General features: G+C 48.0%; 7 protein-coding genes across 7 annotated transcripts; 4 read left to right on the top strand and 3 right to left on the bottom strand.

Moving 5' to 3' along the window:
* Positions 1–7,790: 7,790 nt before the first annotated feature.
* Positions 7,791–8,244, top strand: PSV08DRAFT_356678 (RmlC-like cupin domain-containing protein; the record flags this gene model as incomplete). The annotated part of the gene is made up of 2 exons (XM_014222288.1): positions 7,791–8,127; positions 8,180–8,244. 2 exons carry the CDS (start codon positions 7,791–7,793, stop codon positions 8,242–8,244), a joined length of 402 nt encoding a protein of 133 aa, XP_014077763.1.
* Positions 8,245–8,710: 466 nt separating this feature from the next.
* Positions 8,711–10,354, top strand: PSV08DRAFT_190332 (cytochrome P450; the record flags this gene model as incomplete). The annotated part of the gene is made up of 2 exons (XM_014222289.1): positions 8,711–8,953; positions 9,023–10,354. 2 exons carry the CDS (start codon positions 8,711–8,713, stop codon positions 10,352–10,354), a joined length of 1,575 nt encoding a protein of 524 aa, XP_014077764.1.
* A 1,196-nt stretch (positions 10,355–11,550) lies between these two features.
* PSV08DRAFT_231874 (uncharacterized protein) lies at positions 11,551–13,272 on the top strand. Its single transcript, XM_014222290.2, has one exon. It carries the CDS (start codon positions 11,679–11,681, stop codon positions 12,861–12,863), a length of 1,185 nt encoding a protein of 394 aa, XP_014077765.1. The 5' UTR covers positions 11,551–11,678; the 3' UTR covers positions 12,864–13,272.
* PSV08DRAFT_366297 (carbohydrate-binding module family 35 protein) lies at positions 12,790–14,743 on the bottom strand (the record flags this gene model as incomplete). Its single annotated transcript, XM_014222291.1, has 4 exons — positions 12,790–13,699; positions 13,766–13,937; positions 13,989–14,343; positions 14,393–14,743. 4 exons carry the CDS (start codon positions 14,741–14,743, stop codon positions 13,129–13,131), a joined length of 1,449 nt encoding a protein of 482 aa, XP_014077766.1. The 3' UTR covers positions 12,790–13,128.
* A 946-nt stretch (positions 14,744–15,689) lies between these two features.
* On the bottom strand, positions 15,690–16,884 carry PSV08DRAFT_374806 (pectate lyase-domain-containing protein; the record flags this gene model as incomplete). The annotated part of the gene is made up of 3 exons (XM_066093295.1): positions 15,690–15,849; positions 15,953–16,426; positions 16,478–16,884. The coding sequence occupies 3 exons, from the start codon at positions 16,882–16,884 to the stop codon at positions 15,690–15,692; spliced, it is 1,041 nt and encodes a 346-aa protein (XP_065947992.1).
* A 1,338-nt stretch (positions 16,885–18,222) lies between these two features.
* On the top strand, positions 18,223–19,103 carry PSV08DRAFT_382218 (small-subunit processome). The gene has a single exon (XM_014222293.2). It carries the CDS (start codon positions 18,247–18,249, stop codon positions 19,075–19,077), a length of 831 nt encoding a protein of 276 aa, XP_014077768.1. The 5' UTR covers positions 18,223–18,246; the 3' UTR covers positions 19,078–19,103.
* PSV08DRAFT_338011 (uncharacterized protein) lies at positions 18,865–19,644 on the bottom strand. The gene has a single exon (XM_014222294.1). The coding sequence runs from the start codon at positions 19,634–19,636 to the stop codon at positions 19,130–19,132; it is 507 nt and encodes a 168-aa protein (XP_014077769.1). The 5' UTR covers positions 19,637–19,644; the 3' UTR covers positions 18,865–19,129.
* Between the last annotated feature and the right edge of the window lie 574 nt (positions 19,645–20,218).

Below are 20,218 nucleotides of genomic sequence, written 5' to 3' on the forward strand. Positions count from 1 at the left end.
AAAGACTGAACTAGTAAACTGGACAAGATCGAGAAAAGATCAAAGTAGAGTGCTTACTCTACCAAATTAGGAAATAGTAAAGTCTAAAGAACTCGTAAGATGGCTGGGCGTCTACTTTGATAGTAGCCTGAAGTTTAAGCACCACAGCCTTATTAGAATCCAGCAGGCTAGTGCAGCCTTCTACCGCCTTAACAGACTAGTAAACTTAAACAAAGGCCTCTCGCCTAGAGCAGTACGACAGCTCTACCTAGCCTGCGTTACTAGCGTAGCTGACTATGGCTGTCAAATCTTCTGGAAGGAGCAGCAGGCAGCACTTAACTAGAGGCAGAAGCTACAGAATCAAGCCTGTAGGAAGATCCTAGGCTCCTTTAGAACCTCGCCAGCTATACCTAGCGAGGTAGAAGCAGCGCTATTTCCTCCTAGAATTAGGCTAAATAACGCCCTACGACAATACGCCTTTAGAGCAAGAAAGCTAGCTCCTAGCCACCCTATTAATATTGCTATTACTAGTAATTAGGGGAAGCAGCTAGAGCGTATTACTAGATCTATCTCAATAGCTCTATTGGACGACAGTGAGAAGATTCAGCACTACGCCTCCTTGCTCTGGAGCTCTACAATGCTCTACAAGATCAATATATCTAAGAAGTCAAAGGAAATTGAAGTAAAGCACCATAAGGAGCGACTAGAAGACAAATACCTTCTATCTATCTACTTAGACGCCTCAGCTACAAAGGAAGGTAAGGGAATAGGAGTAGGAGTAGCTTTCTACCAAGGAGCTAGTCTTATAGCTCATGAGAAGGTTAACATAGGATACAACTAGCTAGTCTACAACGGAGAACTAGAGGGCATTACCCTAGGCCTAGAGAAAGCTGTCGATCTAGTAGACGACTACCTAGAAGTCAGAGTATATGCAGACAATTAGGCTGTAATATTCAGACTACAGACTGCTTCTGATAAGCTAGGACAAGAATGGCAACTTAGATGTAGTAAGGCAGCAAAGAAGCTATAAGAAAAAGGCATTTTACCTACTATACAGTGGGTACCAGGACACCAAGGCGTGATAGGAAACGAGAAAGCAGACGCGCTAGCAAAGGAGGCGACAAAGCTAGATCCTAGCTCTAGCAGGACAAGTCTAGCTATAATAGGCTCACGAATAAAGCAGCTAGGCGAGCGAGAGTGGCTTAGCTACCTAGGACAATATAGGAGAAAAGCTATTGCTCTAAATCCAACTACTTACGCCGCAAGGTATAAGTGGAAAACTAGGAAGCAGATTGCCACTCCTCCTACTAGCAGAGAAGCCTCTAGCGCTTTCTTTCAGCTCAAGCTAGGACACTGCTATCTAAGAGATTTCCTCTTCAAGCGAGGCAAAGTAGACTCTAAGGTTTGCCCCTGTAACTATAGAGCTACGCAAGACGCTGCACATATCCTCCTTAACTGCGCGCTGTACAAGGAGGCTAGGACGAAGATGCAGGAGGCTAGCAAGGACCCTCTATCGCTAGCCTTTCTCCTAAACACGAGCATAGGCATACAGGCTACAATTACCTTTATTGAAGAAACGAAGGCTGCAACACAAGCCTGGTACGAAGGAAACCTTGAGAACTAGGGCTACACCTATACTAGGTGCCTCTGCCCTACACCTACCCTACATAACACCTCTACCCGCAAGACCCCCCTCTACCTCCCTCTATAATAGGCTACGAGCCTCACCTCGATTTAGATAAACCCCTCCCCCACCAACACTAAATTGATAGAACTACGTAGATACTTGTAGGCCTAGCCTGCACGTCTTATATAGCCTACCGGCTGACACAGGACGCTAAACTAAAATAATAATAATAATAATAATAGACTGGGAACAAGCACACACCAACTTCGAGTTTTCTAGAATAGGTGTAATACTAGCTAAATATATACAAATCTCTTATAAGAAATCGTTTACGACTACTTTTAAAGCGTGCATCTAGCGCGCTGCCGCGTAGTAGAGGGAAATACTAGTCTCTCTACAGCTATCTTACAAACCTCAAGAAAAATTTTCAGCGCACAGACCATCTAGATTAATGCCAACTCAAAGAGATCAGGTAGAACTCGAAGGTAGCGATCTAGAAGCTCGAGTCCAGCAGGATATAGAGCGAAGCTCTAGTATAGAGCAGAATAAGAAGAAAAGACCAGCCTCTACTAGCCTAGAAGAGGCTAGTAGAAGATCCAAGATGAGCGCTACTAGCTACACTCAGGAGATCGACGAGATGGACACGATCGTAGTAGAAGTACAAGGAACCCAAGGGACTGAGGAATCCTCACGCCCTAGGGATAGCACACCCCCCTCTACAATTAATGACCTACCAGCCGAGCCCACTAGACCCACGCACACCCGCACTAGAAGCAACTTCTCGCCTTTTATTGGCTCAACACTAAGGAATCCTTTCGCTAGCCAAAATAAGACGCCTAAGGCTACGACAGTAGAAGAGGCACTTGAGATAGCTAGAAACCTAGTAGTCCAAGCAGCTAGTCTAGCTGAAAGCAACCCCTCGCAGCAGACTAGCCTACTCGACTTAGTAGAAGTCTTCAGAGACTACACTGAGACAGGCCGAGTTAGTAGGAAAAACGCTGCAATTCTAGGAGATCAGATCTCCTCGCTTTCAAACGTCTCTAAGGAGCTAAGAGACAAGGTTCGTCGCCTCGACAAACCTACCCCTGCACAACCAAACCAGCAGGGTAACAGACAGACAGCTGCTCCTACGCAGCCTATATCGTACGCTGCAGCTGCAGCAGCAAACAAGGAGCAACAGTGGACTAATGTGCAGAAAAAGGCACCTCAAAAGGCTAAGCCTAGCCTAAAGGAGAGGCAGCTAGTCCTAGTCAACCAAGGAGGCCCCGCTGCCTTTGACGCCCTCAGGCTAAGAAATGCCTTCAACCAAGCCTTCACCGGGAAAGGAGGAGTGCAATCGCCTGTAGTCGCCTCAGTCACGCTATCCTCAAAAGGGAATAAGGTAGTCACTACCACGCCTGCCTTTACAGCCAACTACCTGCTGGAAAACCAGAGTATCTGGAAGGATCTAGTAGCCTTTAAGGCAGCGCAGCCTATTACCTCGTGGTTTAAAGTAGTTATTCACAAACTACCTACGAACTATGGCCTAGAGGTAATTAAGGAGGAGATTGAGACCTTCAACAAAGGCCTTAAAGTAGTAGGCAATCCTTTCTGGCTCACCCCTGAGTCTAAGAGAGGACAGCAGAGCTATGGCTCTGCCTGCGTCGCCTTTGCGACCGAAGAGGAGGCCCTTAAGGCTATTAGAGGAAAGCTCTATATCCTAGGGGAGAGCCTAAGAGCAGAGAAGCTACGAGTTATCAATAACTCAAAGCAGTGCTCAAAATGCTAAGGATTTGGCCACCTCGAGGCTAGGTGCGCGAGAGTAGCCTGTCAGATGTGCAGCGAGGCTCACCACACCAGCCTACATAAATGCAAGTCCTGCCCTACTAAAGGTAAAGCCTGCGTACACACTATTTTTAAGTGTGTCAACTGTAGCAAACCTCACGCAGCTAATAGCCACGAATGTGATATCCTACAAGCTAGGATAGCTAGGACTACCTCTTCTAACTAGAATGTTAAAAGTCCTACAAATAAATGTTAATAGAAATAGTCCAACTACTGAGAGCGCGCTAGATCTAGCTATTAAAGCAGACGCTAAAATCATTGTAGTGTAGGAGCCTTGGCTACCTAAGGGATCCTCGTACGCAAACACTAGATCTACCGCTTACCAGAACTTTACTCAGATACTACCTACCCCTAAGGATACCTCCTTAAGGCCTAGAGTACTGTTCTATATTAGAAAGGACCTAGAAGTAGAGGTTAATCCCTTTATTAGCGACGATAACGACTTTCTAGCTATCAAAGTACTAGCCTCTACTTCTAGCCTCTATATCTATAACATTTATAACGAAAAAAGCCTTTAAGAAGGGCTAAATAAGACGACGATCCAGAGGCGCCTCCTGCAGGAGACCCTACAGCCTCAGTCAATTATCCTAGGAGACTTCAACACCCACCATCCTAGGTGGAGCCTAGAGGAGCGCAGCCCTAGCACACAAGCAGAGGAGCTAGTAGAGTGGATAGATACTCAAGATCTCACTCTACTAAATACTCCAGGGGCAGGCACTTTCTTGAGATCTCATATGCGGCAAGAAAGCGTATTAGACCTTACTTTTGCAACCAGCAATACAGCTGCTAATATCCAGGACTGGCAGACTATACCTGAAGTAGGTTCTGACCACCACGCTATTCTATTTAGTATCTATACTACTAGCCAGCTACCTAGCCAGCCAGCTAGCCTGCCAAAACAGTATAATACGAAACGAACGGACTGGACGACTTTCAAGGAGACGCTAGGACAGGAGATCAAAGCCCTAGATCTAGAGAAGCGCCTATCAACACTACCTCTTTGCTCGAACTACACCTCAAGAAAGCTTATTCTAGGACAAAATATCCCGCTAGAAACTAAGCTAGACGAGCTAGGCCAGGATCTTACGAGAGCTATACAGAAAGCGCTAGAAAAGTCAACTCCACTAGTTAACCAAAAGCCAAAGACGAAGCCCTGGTGGACTAGCGAACTAGATAGCCGTAAGCGACACCTAAGTAGAGCCTATAGAGCCTACAAGAAGGAGGCAGCAAAGGAAAATAATAGCTCCCTCTACCAGTGGAAAAGAGAGTATCTACGTACGAAAAATAGATATTTAAAAGCTATTCGACGAGCTAAACAGAGCCACTGGGAGGCTTTCCTCCAAAAAGACTCGCCAAAGGAGATCTTTAAAGCCCTAGCATACACAAAAGATAATCTTAGTACTCGAATACCTACTATCAAAGGTAAGGAGTCGTTTACTGAAAAGTGTAAGGCTTTTAGAGAGGATCTCTTTCCTCCGCCTCCTACGACAGCTACCCCCTCCTTCCACACTTACAGGGGAGACGGCAGGTGGACCTGGCCTGCCCTAACAGAGGACGAACTCCACTTTGCCTGCTGCAAGGTGAAGGCTACATCACCAGGGCCTGATCTGATCAGCCAGGAGGTGATCCGAAAGGTCTACTTAGCGCAGCCAGAAGCTCTATTTAGGATATACTCTACTCTCTTCAACCTAGGCTACCACCCAAGGTGCTGGAGAAAAGCAAAGGGAGTCATCTTAAAAAAGACAAGCAAGCCTGACTACTCAATCCCTAAGGCTTATAGGGTGATCTCACTCCTAAACTGTCTAGGTAAAGTACTAGAAAGGCTAGTAGCTAGGAGACTAGGCGCACTAGCGGAAACAACAGATCTACTCCACCCCTCTCAACTAGGAGGAAGACTGAAGAAATCCGCTATCGACGCTGCGCTACTCTTCTACAACAATATACAACAGCAGAAAAGAAAGTAAAAGATTACTACTACTATCTTTCTTGATATTAAAGGAGCCTTCGACCACGTCTCAAAAAACAAGCTACTAGAAGCAATGAAAGATCAAGGCCTACCCTGCTGTCTACTAGCCTGGACAAAGTCCTTCTTCGAAGATAGGGTCCTACAGTTATCCTTTGATGGACAAACAGAGAAGCCAAAGGAGATCGCAACAGGTACCCCTCAAGGAAGCCCAGCCTCGCCTATCCTATTCCTAATCTACTCAAAACCGCTGTTTGAATCGATTCAGAATAGCCAGAGCACTTACTCCTCCTCCTATATAGACGACCTCCAGATCTCGATATCATCTACGTCAGTAAGGAAAAATATCAAGCTACTAGAAAAGGAGATTCAGAATCTCTTTAGACTAGCAGAGGAGCTAGCTATCCAATTCGACAGCTCAAAGACTGAACTAGTAAACTGGACAAGATCGAGAAAAGATCAAAGTAGAGTGCTTACTCTACCAAATCAGGAAATAGTAAAGTCTAAAGAACTCGTAAGATGGCTGGGCGTCTACTTTGATAGTAGCCTGAAGTTCAAGCACCACAGCCTCATCAGAATCCAGCAGGCTAGTGCAGCCTTCTACCGCCTTAACAGACTAGCAAACTCAAACAAAGGCCTCTCGCCTAGAGCAGTACGACAGCTCTACCTAGCCTGCGTTACTAGCGTAGCTGACTATGGCTGTCAAATCTTCTGGAAGGAGCAGCAGGCAGCACTTAACCAGAGGCAGAAGCTACAGAATCAAGCCTGTAGGAAGATCCTAGGCTCCTTTAGAACCTCGCCAGCTATACCCAGCGAGGTAGAAGCAGCGCTATTTCCTCCTAGAATTAGGCTAAATAACGCCCTACGACAATACGCCTTTAGAGCAAGAAAGCTAGCTCCTAGCCACCCTATTAATATTGCTATTACTAGTAATCAGGGGAAGCAGCTAGAGCGTATTACTAGATCTATCTCAACAGCTCTATCGGACGACAGTGAGAAGATTCAGCACTACGCCTCCTTGCCCTGGAGCTCTACAATGCCCTACAAGATCAATATATCTAAGAAGTCAAAGGAAATCGAAGCAAAGCACCATAAGGAGCGACCAGAAGACAAATACCTTCTATCCATCTACTCAGACGCCTCAGCTACAAAGGAAGGCAAGGGAATAGGAGTAGGAGTAGCTTTCTACCAAGGAGCTAGTCTCATAGCTCATGAGAAGGTTAACATAGGATACAACCAGCTAGTCTACAACGGAGAACTAGAGGGCATTACCCTAGGCCTAGAGAAAGCTGTCGATCTAGTAGACGACTACCTAGAAGTCAGAGTATATGCAGACAATCAGGCTGCAATATTCAGACTACAGACTGCTTCTGATAAGCCAGGACAAGAATGGCAACTTAGATGTAGTAAGGCAGCAAAGAAGCTACAAGAAAAAGGCATTTTACCTACTATACAGTGGGTACCAGGACACCAAGGCGTGATAGGAAACGAGAAAGCAGACGCGCTAGCAAAGGAGGCGACAAAGCTAGATCCTAGCTCTAGCAGGACAAGTCTAGCTATAATAGGCTCACGAATAAAGCAGCTAGGCGAGCGAGAGTGGCTTAGCTACCTAGGACAATATAGGAGAAAAGCTATTGCTCTAAATCCAACTACTTACGCCGCAAGGTATAAGTGGAAAACTAGGAAGCAGATTGCCACTCCTCCTACTAGCAGAGAAGCCTCTAGCGCTTTCTTTCAGCTCAAGCTAGGACACTGCTATCTAAGAGATTTCCTCTTCAAGCGAGGCAAAGTAGACTCTAAGGTTTGCCCCTGTAACTATAGAGCTACGCAAGACGCTGCACATATCCTCCTTAACTGCGCGCTGTACAAGGAGGCTAGGACGAAGATGCAGGAGGCTAGCAAGGACCCTCTATCGCTAGCCTTTCTCCTAAACACGAGCATAGGCATACAGGCTACAATTACCTTTATTGAAGAAACGAAGGCTGCAACACAAGCCTGGTACGAAGGAAACCTTGAGAACTAGGGCTACACCTATACTAGGTGCCTCTGCCCTACACCTACCCTACATAACACCTCTACCCGCAAGACCCCCCTCTACCTCCCTCTATAATAGGCTACGAGCCTCACCTCGATTTAGATAAACCCCTCCCCCACCAACACTAAATTGATAGAACTACGTAGATACTTGTAGGCCTAGCCTGCACGTCTTATATAGCCTACCGGCTGACACAGGACGCTAAACTAAAATAATAATAATAATAATAGACTGGGAACAAGAGGCTAAATCAAGGCGCGGTTAGCACATGCCATTAAAGAAAATAAATATCAATGATAATCTTTTCGATGAACACGATCATTTTTCCTCACTTCCAAACTTGTAAACAATAGCAAATCACTATGCAGCTCATTCGATCGTCACATATGCCCGAATCCTCTTCCAAGGAGCTAAGTGGGCCGTTCACTGGATCAGTCTACTTCGATCCAATCTTCTTTTCGCAAGACGGTACCGCATGTGGCAATGTTACCTTTGCACCTGGTGCCCGATCAGACTGGCACATCCACGAAAAAGGCCAAATATTGACAGTTATTGCTGGGACTGGACTGATATGCTCTGAAGGTCAGGAACTCAGGAGATTACAGGTTGGAGATGTAGTTCATATTCTAGGCGGCGAAAAGCATTGGCATGGTGCAACCGGAAATACGGTTATGGTTCATACAGCAATTTCGTTCGGTGGTTAGTTGTTTACTTGGCTGTATAACTCCAAAGTACTAACACGGCTACCTAGATTGTAAATGGCATGAGGAGGTATCCGAGCCCGACTACGAAAAGGCTAACCAAAGCGCTATCTAAATGACCGATGTTTCTGGGGTTTTTTGAATCGATAGTTCTCTCTCAAACGGGTTTATTTCTCTAGAAATTGCACTATTTCCTAAACTTTATTTTTTGTTGATCCATAGTAAACATACTTTCTCCTCGCTTCCGGTGCAATTCGCTTTAGTACTATTGGTCACGGTGCTATTCGCGATAGAAAACTTGGCTAATGTAGCCCAGCACTAAGACTACGGACTCCGAAGCTGACAATCTGCTTCCTCTCTGCTTCCCTTGCTATCTGATATGGCGCTATTCGCGACAGTGTATTTGACTAATATAACCCAACATTAAAACTACGGACTCCGAAGCTGTTAGTCTACTTCTCCCGGCTTTCTTTCCTTTTCGCGCACGGTGCTATTCGCAATAGTGCTATTCCAACTTTTGTAGCGATTTACATCTTTGAGAATTCTTGATTGTAACTCTAGTAACTAACTCTTAGAGAGCCATGAATTACACACTAAGCAACCTACCAGTTATCACGGCTCCAACGCTGGCAAGTGATCATCATCTCCTTTCTTATGTTATAATACCTGCTATATGCATTTACTTGATATACGCCCTAAGAACGAATCGCACCAAACTTGGACTTCCCATTGTCGGACATAGGACTTTCTGGGAGCCCAAATGGCTTGTGCGATTGCGTTTCATCCGTGGGAGTAGGTCGATGATCAAGGAAGGATATGAAAAGGTAAGCAGATTTTCCGGCCAGTCAGTACTGGCAGAAATGATTGAAGCTGGCTAAGAAAAACTGCCCAAGTATCGAGATTTGTTCGTGCTCCGCCGTGTGGGAGCAGATGTGGTTGTTGTTGGGGATAACAAACTCCTTAATGAGATTCGAGCCCTCACCAACGACGCTGTGCGCTCTGTGAAGCCTTTTATCGACGATTTTGCTGGAGACTGGACGGAGGGAAACATCTTTGAGACGAGCGACGTGCAGACTCGCGTGTTGCAGACGAAATTGACGCCAAATCTCAGCACCTTGGTTCCTGTCATCCGGGATGAGTTACAATATGCTTTACAGAAAGAAATTCCGCCATGCGACGGTGAAGAATGGGTAGAACTGGACTTGACGACTGTCTTCCCACGTATAATTTCTCGGCTGGTTGCACGCGTGTGGATTGGTCCGGATCGCTGTCGTGACGAAGACTGGCTCTCAACAACTGCTCAATATACACAGAATCTATTTATCACAGGGACCATTCTACGCTTTGTTCCAAAATTTCTACGCCCAGTTATTGCTCCGATGCTACCGACATATCGACAGCTTCATCGCAATGTCAAAGATGCTGCGCGTATCGTTGGAGAACTGGTCGCAGAGCGCGAAAGAGTCGATGCGCCAACAGCTCACCAAGATGTCCTGCAATGGTTACTCGAAGCGGCGAATGCCAAAGAGCGAAAGATTGAAAATCTTGCCCAATTGACTCTAATTTTGAGTTTGACAGCGATTCATACAACAGCATTGACAATGGCCCAAGCACTCTACGACTTGTGTGCTCGACCTGAACTCATCCCTGAGATTCGTTCCGAAATTGCCAATGCCCTTCAAGGGCCGCAGTCGCAGGGCAGTAGCTGGACCAAAGCCGCACTTGACGAACTCCACCTTTTCGACAGCTTGCTCAAAGAATCGCAACGACAAAGTCCCGTTTTTCTCATGACCTTCAACCGTATCCTTCCAAAAGCTCTCACTCTGTCAAACGGAGTGCATCTCCCAGCCGGCACCCGCATTGCAGTACCACAGAACGCAATCATTAATGACCCGGTACGGATTCCCGGTGGGAATCCCGCAACCTTCGACCCCTATCGTTATGTAAAGTTGCGCAAGGACCTTAAAAATACCCAGCGGTATACCTTTGCCATGAGTGATGCCGAGCACATGGCGTTTGGTTATGGAAAATACGCTTGTCCGGGAAGGGCCTTTGTCGCTAATGAGATCAAACTAGTGCTCTCGCAACTCCTGCTGATGTATGACTGGAAGTTCCCATTAGGGCAATGTCCACAACGCCCGAAGAATTTTACTGTAGACGGAGATATGTATCCTGACATGAAAGCCAGGATGCTTCTACGTCGCAGAAAGGGTGTTGATGTTTGAGGCATGAAATATGGGTTCTGGGGTGGCAGACATGCGGCATTGTGACGGGTGCTTTGACGCGAAGCATGAACCCAATGGGACATTAGGCAAGGTATGAGAAACAGGTAGAAGCTTAGGAAAAACATACAGCATACTACTCAATTTCGCGTTTCAAAGTGCATTAACGCTACAGATTGAGGGAATCCTTGATCACATGTATCACTGCTACTCCTTTGCTGCTATTCAAAATTAGCAACACGTTTCACGAAAACAATGGATCTAAAGCCATACAATCTAGACACGCCTTAGGAGTATTTCATAATCAGTTATTACGATTGCGACCTTGGCTTTGTTGTTCATTGTTGGCCGCAGATTATCAACGGATGCACATCAGTGAGAATGAAAGTTGAGCCGGTTCTGTTTGGTTTGCTGTCAAAGACGCTTATCGGGCCTGTTCGATTAATTGAGATTCCTGTCACCCAATCTCTTTTTCTTTCCAACCCAATGTTTTCTAATCACAACAGGATCGGCCACAGAGGGCAATCATAGTCTGGTAGCGATGCCGGTACCACTCCCCGGATCTATCTTGTGAAAGATATCTAGTTATTGCATGTATTTCCAGGATGTAGGTATAGGATCCCAAGCGTTATGTCGGATGCTGAGGACTTCGGCCGTTCTATATAGAATAAGCTTTCCAAGCCACTAGCGCTGCAATCGACGGACTATCGACAAGTTCCCAATCTGGCATACCAAGATGTTTCAAAAGCTTTTTGCCGTTCCGCGACATTATCCAAATAACATTCGCCGGAGTTGACCGTACATTGGTAGGGGAATCCATGGTTGCACGCCGTTTGGACCAAAGGGTCTGCGTGCGCTAAGCGATCTTGAGCGTAGCGTCGATGAGGCTGATTTCTAGCGACCCACGTGGCGATTACCATTTGACACAAAATCCCATCTCACTCCAGTCACGCATCGTGGGGGGAGCCAACAGTCCACTGCGCACATGTCTCGAAAACCATCGACATCTCTGGGCCAGGGGGAAATGATACGACAGATTACCCCTCGTAATTCTTCTCACAAAAATGCTTCGTGATCCACACATTCGCCCACGGTGCAATATGACAGGCGGTGAAAACTTCTCAAGGTAGCGGCATTTGTCCGAGCGTGAGGCTAAACCCAGTATTATCGTGTTATCCTCCTTATCGTTCGCCTTCAGTTTCACGATAGACCCTTTTTTTTTCCCCGCGTCGTCTCCGGTTCTTTTCCCTCTCCACATTCTTTCTTTTTTGTTTCCCGGCGCGCGCGTTACCCTCTTCGTCCTTCGTTCCTTAGCGAGAGACGTCAAATGAGTTGCAGTCTCACGGGCAGTTGTCTGCCGCCTTCAAGCAGTTTACCACCCGCTCGTTTGCTAGTTTCCCTGCCGGAAGTCCAGATCACCTCGGCGCTGAAGCATTTGCGGGCCTTGTATTGTCCCGTACGCTTACCGACCGTTATTTCCACACCAGTATCCAAGCGAGATCAGCAATCAATCACGTCGCCACCAGCCCCTGTTGATTCCGGCTATGCCTCTCAGGACGAGGACGAAGACGACCAAGAAACGAGTTTCGAAGAGCTGACCGCCGCTCTACGTGCCGACCCATTCGAACGCACTTTCACCACGCAATGGCTAAACTCGCTTCTCGCACGTTCGGAGGAAATGAATATGGATGAAGAGGCTCGTGAGAGGATCGTCGATGATGCTGCCTTTATTCTTTCGAGCTTATTCGAATTCAGCAACAGTGACGAAGACGAGGCATTAACCCGGGACTTCAGCTTTGCCATGCCCTCTGGAGAAGCAATCCAAGTCACACTCAACGATGCGCCGCTCTCAAGTACGGACCACACCGCCGTTGGCCTGCAATCCTGGGGTGCTAGCATCGTCCTTAGTAGTATGATGTGCTCCAATCCCAAGCGATTCGGACTGGATCCATTAGACCTCGCGCCCGCACCTAAGATTACCGAGTTGGGTGCAGGAACTGGCCTCGTCAGTCTAGTGCTGGCAAAGCTCCTTCCCACTATCAACATTCCCGGTGGCGACATCGCAGCGACCGATTACCACCCCGCCGTCCTGGAGAATTGCGAACTCAACATCAAAACTAACTTTCCCTCGAGCTGCACTGATGCATTACCACCTGTGTCGACTGCACTTCTGGATTGGGCACAGCCACCTCAAGCGCTGAAAGCAACTTCTAATCTTCTCATCGCTTCTGACGTCGTCTATGCACCCGAGCATGCTGCCTGGCTACGTGATTGCGCTGCGCATATGCTGACTCCGGATGGAAATTTCTGGCTAATGGTCACGGTGCGCAAAACGGGCAAGTTCGAAGGGATTCCCGACACTGTCGAGTCTGCTTTCGTTCCTGAAAAGTGTCCCAAGAACACAAGCGGCATGATTTTCCGCATACTGGAAAAGGAGTTTGTTGAGAAGAGGAGGGGTATTGGAAGGGGCGATGAGAGCGGATACAATCTGTATCGGATAGGATGGGCATAGATTACGATGAACATAGATGGGTCATGCGGGTGGCGTTTTTGAAGATCCTGTTTTGTGTGCATAGATCGACGATGCTATGATATTTAGAAATGAGTAAGCACTTTCAATATTTTGTTGTTTGCCGAATAGACCGATAGTTGGAGAATTAGATAATTGGCAAACAAGAGAGATGACTTTTGTTGTCCATCTATAACTTTTGACAGAATTTCATCAAAACATTAAATTTGCAGTATTCATGACTCATCATACACTTGACACCCCCCAGTTACTCTTCGGGTGGGTAGACTACAATACGATCAATATCCGCACCCTTGTGATCTTTTCCGTTGTAGAGACCACCAATGGTAATGGTGTTGTGACTTCCCTTCTCCAAGTCGAGCATGAGTGGTGTGCTCAGAATAATTCCCTTGTGGGTATCTCTCTGATACAATGTCTGGAGCTCCTCAGTCTTGTTGTTCACAATGACGCTGGAGATGCGACGAAGCTGCCAAGTTCCATTGATACGGTCGGGAGTGCCACCAGGTTGGTCACCAAAGCCCATGTCGTCTGTATTTTGATAGTGGAACGATACCCACTGAGGTTTGCCACTGCCTTCAATGTTGTGGAAGGTGACTTTGCTGTCGTTGCCATAGATGCCAGTGACGATGACTTTGTCGCTTGCAAATCTGGCTTCCTGGTGCCATGCATTGCCAGTCGTGGTTGCATCCTTGTTATAGTAGGTAGTGCCTTCAATGGGTGTGACTTCTCCCGTTTTTACATCCAAATCGTAAACATCATGCCATATAAGTTCAATGGATTTTTCTTCCTCGTTGATTTCGAGTGGAAGCCAAATGTACCTGCTCGTTGTTAGCACTCTATCCTTCTCTATTCACTCCTTCCAAGTTTCTTGCCTTGATTCCCACAGCGAGATGGAATCCCATTGGTCTCCCATATAGATATAGGTCGTCTTCTTGGTACCGTTGATACGGAGATTGAAGCCTGACTGAGAGTTGTACGTGCGCGTATTCAACGGCGCAATTATGAACGGCTGCGACCAGGGGCCAGAAAGAGAGTCTGCGCGGAAGGCCACCACATCTTGGCAAAGTTAGTGCTTTTTGCACACTCTGATGGAAACTTGCATCTTACTATTTGGTCGATACCCAGTCTTATGCGACATAAGGGCAAAGTAGCTCTGATCTGTCTGTACGATATTCGGGGCCTCTAGGTCGTATTTATCGAAACGGTGGATGACCTCGTCCAGGGCAGTTATATTCTCATTGTAGGATGTGAGATAAACGTCGCGTCCTTCGCGGCGGTCGCCATTGGAGTAAAGTGCGTATGCGCGTCCATCTTTCTGGTCTACAAACATGCCAAAATCTTGCGACCAATTTCCAAGAGGTGCCGTAGTATCGACGAAAGTATAGGGTCCGGTGATGTTGTCGGAAACGGCAAAACCTTGAAGCAACTCACCGTACGTCGAATTGTCGGCATGCCACCACATCTACAAATTATCAGTTGAACCGCCAAGAGAACATGTGCCAATGTCGTACGTGATACTTGCTGGTAGCCTTGCTGTATGCGACTTTTGGTCTTTGGATGATGTCCTTCTTTGAAATGTAGGGATGGTCTTCGATTGGGGTCAATGCTAAACCGTGGGGTTCCCATGTTGCAAGATCGTCGGAGCTGTAGACGCTCACACCACCACCTTCTTCTTGACCTTGAACTTTGTATTCTCCAAACAAAAAGAACTTGCCAGTCTCAGGATGTACAGTCACACCGCCTGCGTGCGCATTGACGAGTGAGCCATCTGTTGCTCTCCATCGAGCTCCTGGAACAATCCATTTAGCAGATGTGGTTGCCGAAACTAACACAAGACGGCAAAATAGCTTGCCGAACCCCATTGTGAGGCTCTGGTGGGAAGACTTGGATGAGGATGCTGCTGGGTACAATGGCTTGCTTGGACTTCATATAACAGCCGGTCAAAGTCCACAAATATTTCCCAGCCAAGCGATTGCGGGGGTTAATAGCCCGAATCCACAACAACATGAACTCTGGAAGATGTTGTGTGGGGCTCCGCACTTCTTCTGGCAAGAGATCATCGTATTTCTCCAGGTTTTAGCATTGCGCTATTACCGCATTTCGGCATGGCTGACTGTGGTGTCGGAAAAACCAAGACGACAAGCCCTTTGCCTAGTGAGGGGACGCGAGAATAGCCAGGCGAGCCGCAGATGCTACCAGTTCAAGCAATCGTTCCGTATGTAACCGGGTTATAATTTCTTCGGGTATACGGGCCAAACAGTTCTGCTACAATCTTCTATCTAAAAGGCAGTTAACATGACTCGGGGTAGCTTGAAGGGGGCATTTGCTTGCCAATATTGACGTCATGTTTACCACCAATGGCATCCTTCACGTGCGTAACTACATAGCCTATGGTATGCACTATTTCTGAGAATAGGCTGTGAATCAGACTGTATGTTTCACGTTTCTCATTGAAATGCAATGTTGAGCTGCGGAAAAAAAACCACTATAACATTCATAGTGGATGCGCACCTGCAACTATGCCTTTTCAAGCACATGCCTCCGTTTAACAGGTGTGCAACCAACATCAAGTTGTGGGGATCACGTGAAATCAACGTTGAAAGGCAGACAAACAATACCATAAGTGATCGAATTAGCAGTTGCATCATTCATGTTGTAGATGTTAGTTGATTGGCCGGCAAGTAAATATATATGTACAATAGATAAAATAGAGTCAGAAGAAAAGAAGCCGTGAAGGAGCAAACACCGGCATAGGCCAAGCCACATCATATACTGTCTAAAGACCGTCACACCAGCACTTTATACAGCTTAGATACACATGGAGAACCATGGGTTGAATGCGACACACCTGCCGTAACGGCAAGTAGTAGGTCCAGTGTAACCCTTACCACCACAGCGTCCGAATAGCGAGACACTGTCGCTGTTACCGTAGCCACCGCCGTAGCTGCCGTCATTATTCCCGCTGCCCCTGATGGTCTGTTAGCTACGTGAATGATTTAGAGGTTGCAGAGATGTCTTACTGAGTTGGGGTGGCAATGGTGGAGGTCTTGGTGATGAGAGTGGAAACGGACAAGGTAGGGAAAGGCACTGTGACGTTGGCGACTGGAGTGCTGCTTGTCTTGGCAGTGGAAACGGTCAAGGTGGGCAGAGGCACTGTCACATTATAGACTGGGGTGCTGCTTGCTGTGTCAGTGGTGGTTGGTGCCTCAGCCGCACCGCACTCTGGGAGCTTCTCGAGTTTGCCCTGGGGACCATTGCAGTTTTGCTTGGTGTTGAGCCTCTGACTCTTGCCGTTACCCTTGTCAACGCCCTGGTAGTCTGCGCAGACGTCCTTGGTCTCTCCACAAGAGCCGCTGATGGTCGCACTGTCACCAAAATTGGGGTTGATTCCAATCAAGTCAGAGGTTAATCCAAATGCCCTGACGTTCTCGACAATGACTTTACGGGGAGACTTCTTGCTGTTGTTGGTGCAGTCACCGCATGAGCGATAGAGTTTACCGGCATTGACAATGGTGTAGTCACGGATTGTCACAGTTCCAGGGCCGCTACAATCGTGTCAGAGGGTTTCATGTCCGCAATGGTGAAGGAGAACTTACTTGTGTTGAACAACCTTGTCAATAGCATTAGTTGCTCCACCACCAACAATGAGGGCGTCACCAGTGCCAAGGACAGAAATGGCATCTTCGCAGACGTCACGGAACCAGACGTTGGTCAGCGTACAAGAGCCCAAGCAGTGGACGCCCTCGAGCGCATCGGTACCAATAATAACGTTAGAGATGGAGGCGCCGTCTTGCAGCACGAAGACAGCATTCTCGCTGCCAGTGTCGTCGTCCGTATCACACTTGTGACCACGGTCAAACTCTTTGTAGCCGAAGTCAACGGAACCTGTGATAATGCTAGCTTCTGGCAACGCAATCACGTCACCGACACGAGTGGGAATGTCCAGGATATGCGCAACGGCCATGTTGGCGAAGAGTGAGAAAAGAGCGACTTGAGAGATCATGCTGAAAAAGAGTGGCGAGTTGCCAATCAAAGCGATCTCAAGAAAAGGTGTGATGGATTAGAAGGATTGGAGGGTGCTTCCTGATTAGGCACAAAATTAGAAGTGAAAACGAAAACAGTGCAACACGATAGCATGGGAAGAGATGGGAAACTTACCGTCTTTAACGGACACATGTCTAATTCTCTATGCATAAGCGCTCGGTTCGCAAACACATGTGGATACCTAGTTAAGCGGGTGGTGGAGTATGCGAAATTACCGCAGACGGACTTGAGTGTCAAAGGCCAAGACGACGCTGCAGGAGGAGTGGGGGCACGTTTTCTGCATGGGCGGATCGTTCGAGAAAAAGGTGCGATAGTTACTATTGTAGGACAAGTGGCTGGCAGCTGATAGGGCTAGGCCTTGTGTGGTCGAGTGACTTTCCTCGTCTTTCAAAGTGTATGAAAGACTACGTAGTGACGGAATAATTAGTAGATGCCTGTATGGTACAAGCTGTTCCTTTGATCTTTTTATAAAACACTTTGGGCGAGCGGTAGGGCAAAGTTGATCAAGTGAATGGGGTTTGCCATGGCTGCAAACAGCAGGAGTAAACATTCTCCCCGCCACAGATCAGTTCCAAATTTGTCGTTGGATCTAGTATAAGTAAAGATTTCTTGGCTTCAATTTCACATAGACTTGGCGTCTCGGCCAGACTTTTAGGCCTCGTTTCCGAGTACGGGCGGACAGCTACGAAAACCACGGTCCCCGGAAGGGTCGTTATGCCCAGCAAATCTCTCGATGGCTATCGTCAATTAATAGAAAGATGTGCTCTCGTCGAGGACCGCATCTCATATAGCACGCTCGCAGACGGATAGCTGCGGGCCTAAGAACGGGTCGCGTTATGTACGTAGCACGTACTTTCTTGCATGCCAACCCGCTTACTTGTCAAATAACCTTTGCCACGGTGCAAAGTACCTACGCGCCGGGAATGAGATCTTACATGACGTTTGAGACTATTTCTGCAGGTTTGAGGGTGTTATGTATGTACTTACATACATGCTTCAAGCATGTCGAAGCCAACGGACGAATGAAGACGCTCTGAACGGTATGCCGATGAGGGAATGTTGTGCGATATAATATGTAGGATAGGCAATCTGGACCCCTGTGTGGTTCTCGTCCTGTGCCGAATCTGTCATGAGAATCGCCCAGGTTTTTCCAGTAGGCGGTTAGGGCGAGGGCGCGGACATGCGGCCGAGCCCGCACAGACGCCCAGAGAGAAGAACATTTCAGCGGGTCAGAGTCTTGGCACCTGGAATAATTTCCAGCAGTTTCAAGTCGAGACCAGCGAACCGTCAAGGCCGACACAGACCTCTACACCGCACCAAGATGTCATCGATGCGAAATGCCGTCCAGCGGCGCAACCACAAAGAGCGCGCGCAGCCCCTTGAGCGTGAGAAATGGGGTTTGCTCGAGAAGCGCAAAGACTACAAGCTGCGCGCCGCAGACCACCGAGAGAAGAAGGCCAAGCTCAAGATTCTGAGCCAGAAGGCTCGCGACCGCAATCCCGATGAGTTTTCCTTCAAGATGATGTCGTCCCAGGTGGACAAGCATGGCCGCAAGGTGGCAGACCGGGGCAACAAGGCCCTGAGCGTCGACGTGGTTAAGCTGCTGAAAACCCAGGATGTAGGCTACATCCGCACCATGCTCCAGGTCACCCGCAAAGAGCGCGAAGAGCTCGAGAAGAAGCTGGTCATGGAGGAGCAGGGCGAGGTCCGGGCTATGAAGGACGGGGAGGAGGCAAAACATGGCAAACATAGGGTCTTTGTGGACAATGAGGAGGAGCAAGAAGAATTCGATCCGGATACATGGTTTGGGCGTGGCGAGAAGATTCCTAGCCGAGTAGATTCACCGACGTTCGGTGATCTCCAAGACGAGTCGTCGGAAGACGAGGACCAAGCCATACAGCGGCCCAAGACGCTGTCCAAGAAGCAAGCAGAGGCAGAGGAGCAGGCGCGGCGAGAAGCGAGGAAGTTCCGCAAAGACAGGGAGCGTGCGCTGGAAAGGACAGCCTCGAAACTGCAAGGGATCAAGAAACGAGAAGGCGAACTGATGGCGGCAGAAGAGGAGCTGGAACTGCAGCGCGCAAAAATGAACAACACAGTGGGAGGAGTCAACAAGAACGGCGTCAAGTTCAAGGTCCGCGAGCGCAAACGTTGAAGACACTGCGTTGAATTGGAAACAAACAAAAAAAAGTAATCGAACATCAAAACTATAGTCTCGCCGGCATCCTCATTGCGCCGTCCAACCGCAGCACCGTTCCATTCAACATGTCATTTCCAATGCATTCCACCACCAATCTGGCAAACTCTTCTGGTTGTCCTGGCCTCTTTGGGAACTCCATGCTATTCTCCAGGCTCTTCCTGACCGTATCCTTCATCATGCGCGTCATGGCGCTGTCGAACATACTGGGCGCTATCGTCACGGCTCTGATACCGTACCTTGAGAGATCGCGGGCGAGGGGGAGGGTCAGAGATGCAACTGCTCCTTTGGAGGCTGCGTATGCAACCTGACCCATTTGGCCGTCAAAAGCAGCAGAGGAAGCAATCATGATGATGACACCGCGGGCGCCGTCGGGGCCTGAAGTAGGTGCAGTTGTCATGTGTGGTAGTGTCTGCCGGATCAGATCCAGCGTTCCTCGCAGGTTGATGTTTAGTACGAAATCAATGCTCTCAAGGCTCAACGGCTCATTCTTCTTGTCGATGATTAACCCTGGCATTCCCACACCTGCGCCAGCGACCACGCCTCCAATGTGCTTTCCTGTTTCCTTTACCCAAGCCACTGTTCCCTGTACTGCTGCAGCAATGGCCTGAGTATCCGAGACGTCGGTTTCGAAGAACTTTGCGCGGGAGCCGAGTTCAGAGATAACTTTGGAGCCATTGTCGGCATTGAGATCGAGCAGCGAGATGTATGCGCCTTGCTGGTGGAGTGCGCGTGCTGTTGCCAGGCCGAGTCCAGACACGCCGCCGCTTATGAGGAATGTTCGGTCTGCGATCTTCATCTTGTCTTGTTTGACTGCTTTGCGCTTGTGTCGGGCGTCTGATGGAGAAATGAGGATAGGCAAGGTTAACGACTACAAAAGAGAATATGCGATGCGACGAATGTAGTGTTGATTTGCGTGTAAATGTACGTGAGAGATCTTGTACCGCATGTGAACTGTTTCCCTAGCTGCACTACCATGTACCTCGGTCCATCAGCCTCCCCCCATCGGCACCAAACGTGCCCAAAACACCGACACCAGCATGCTCCACTCCGTATCCACAATTGTAATGCCTGCTCCGAATCATATCAATCTCGACTT

The sequence above is a fragment of the Bipolaris maydis genome, assembly GCF_028858645.1.
Source record: "Bipolaris maydis strain C4 unplaced genomic scaffold PSV08scaffold_17, whole genome shotgun sequence".
NCBI lineage: Eukaryota > Fungi > Ascomycota > Dothideomycetes > Pleosporales > Pleosporaceae > Bipolaris > Bipolaris maydis.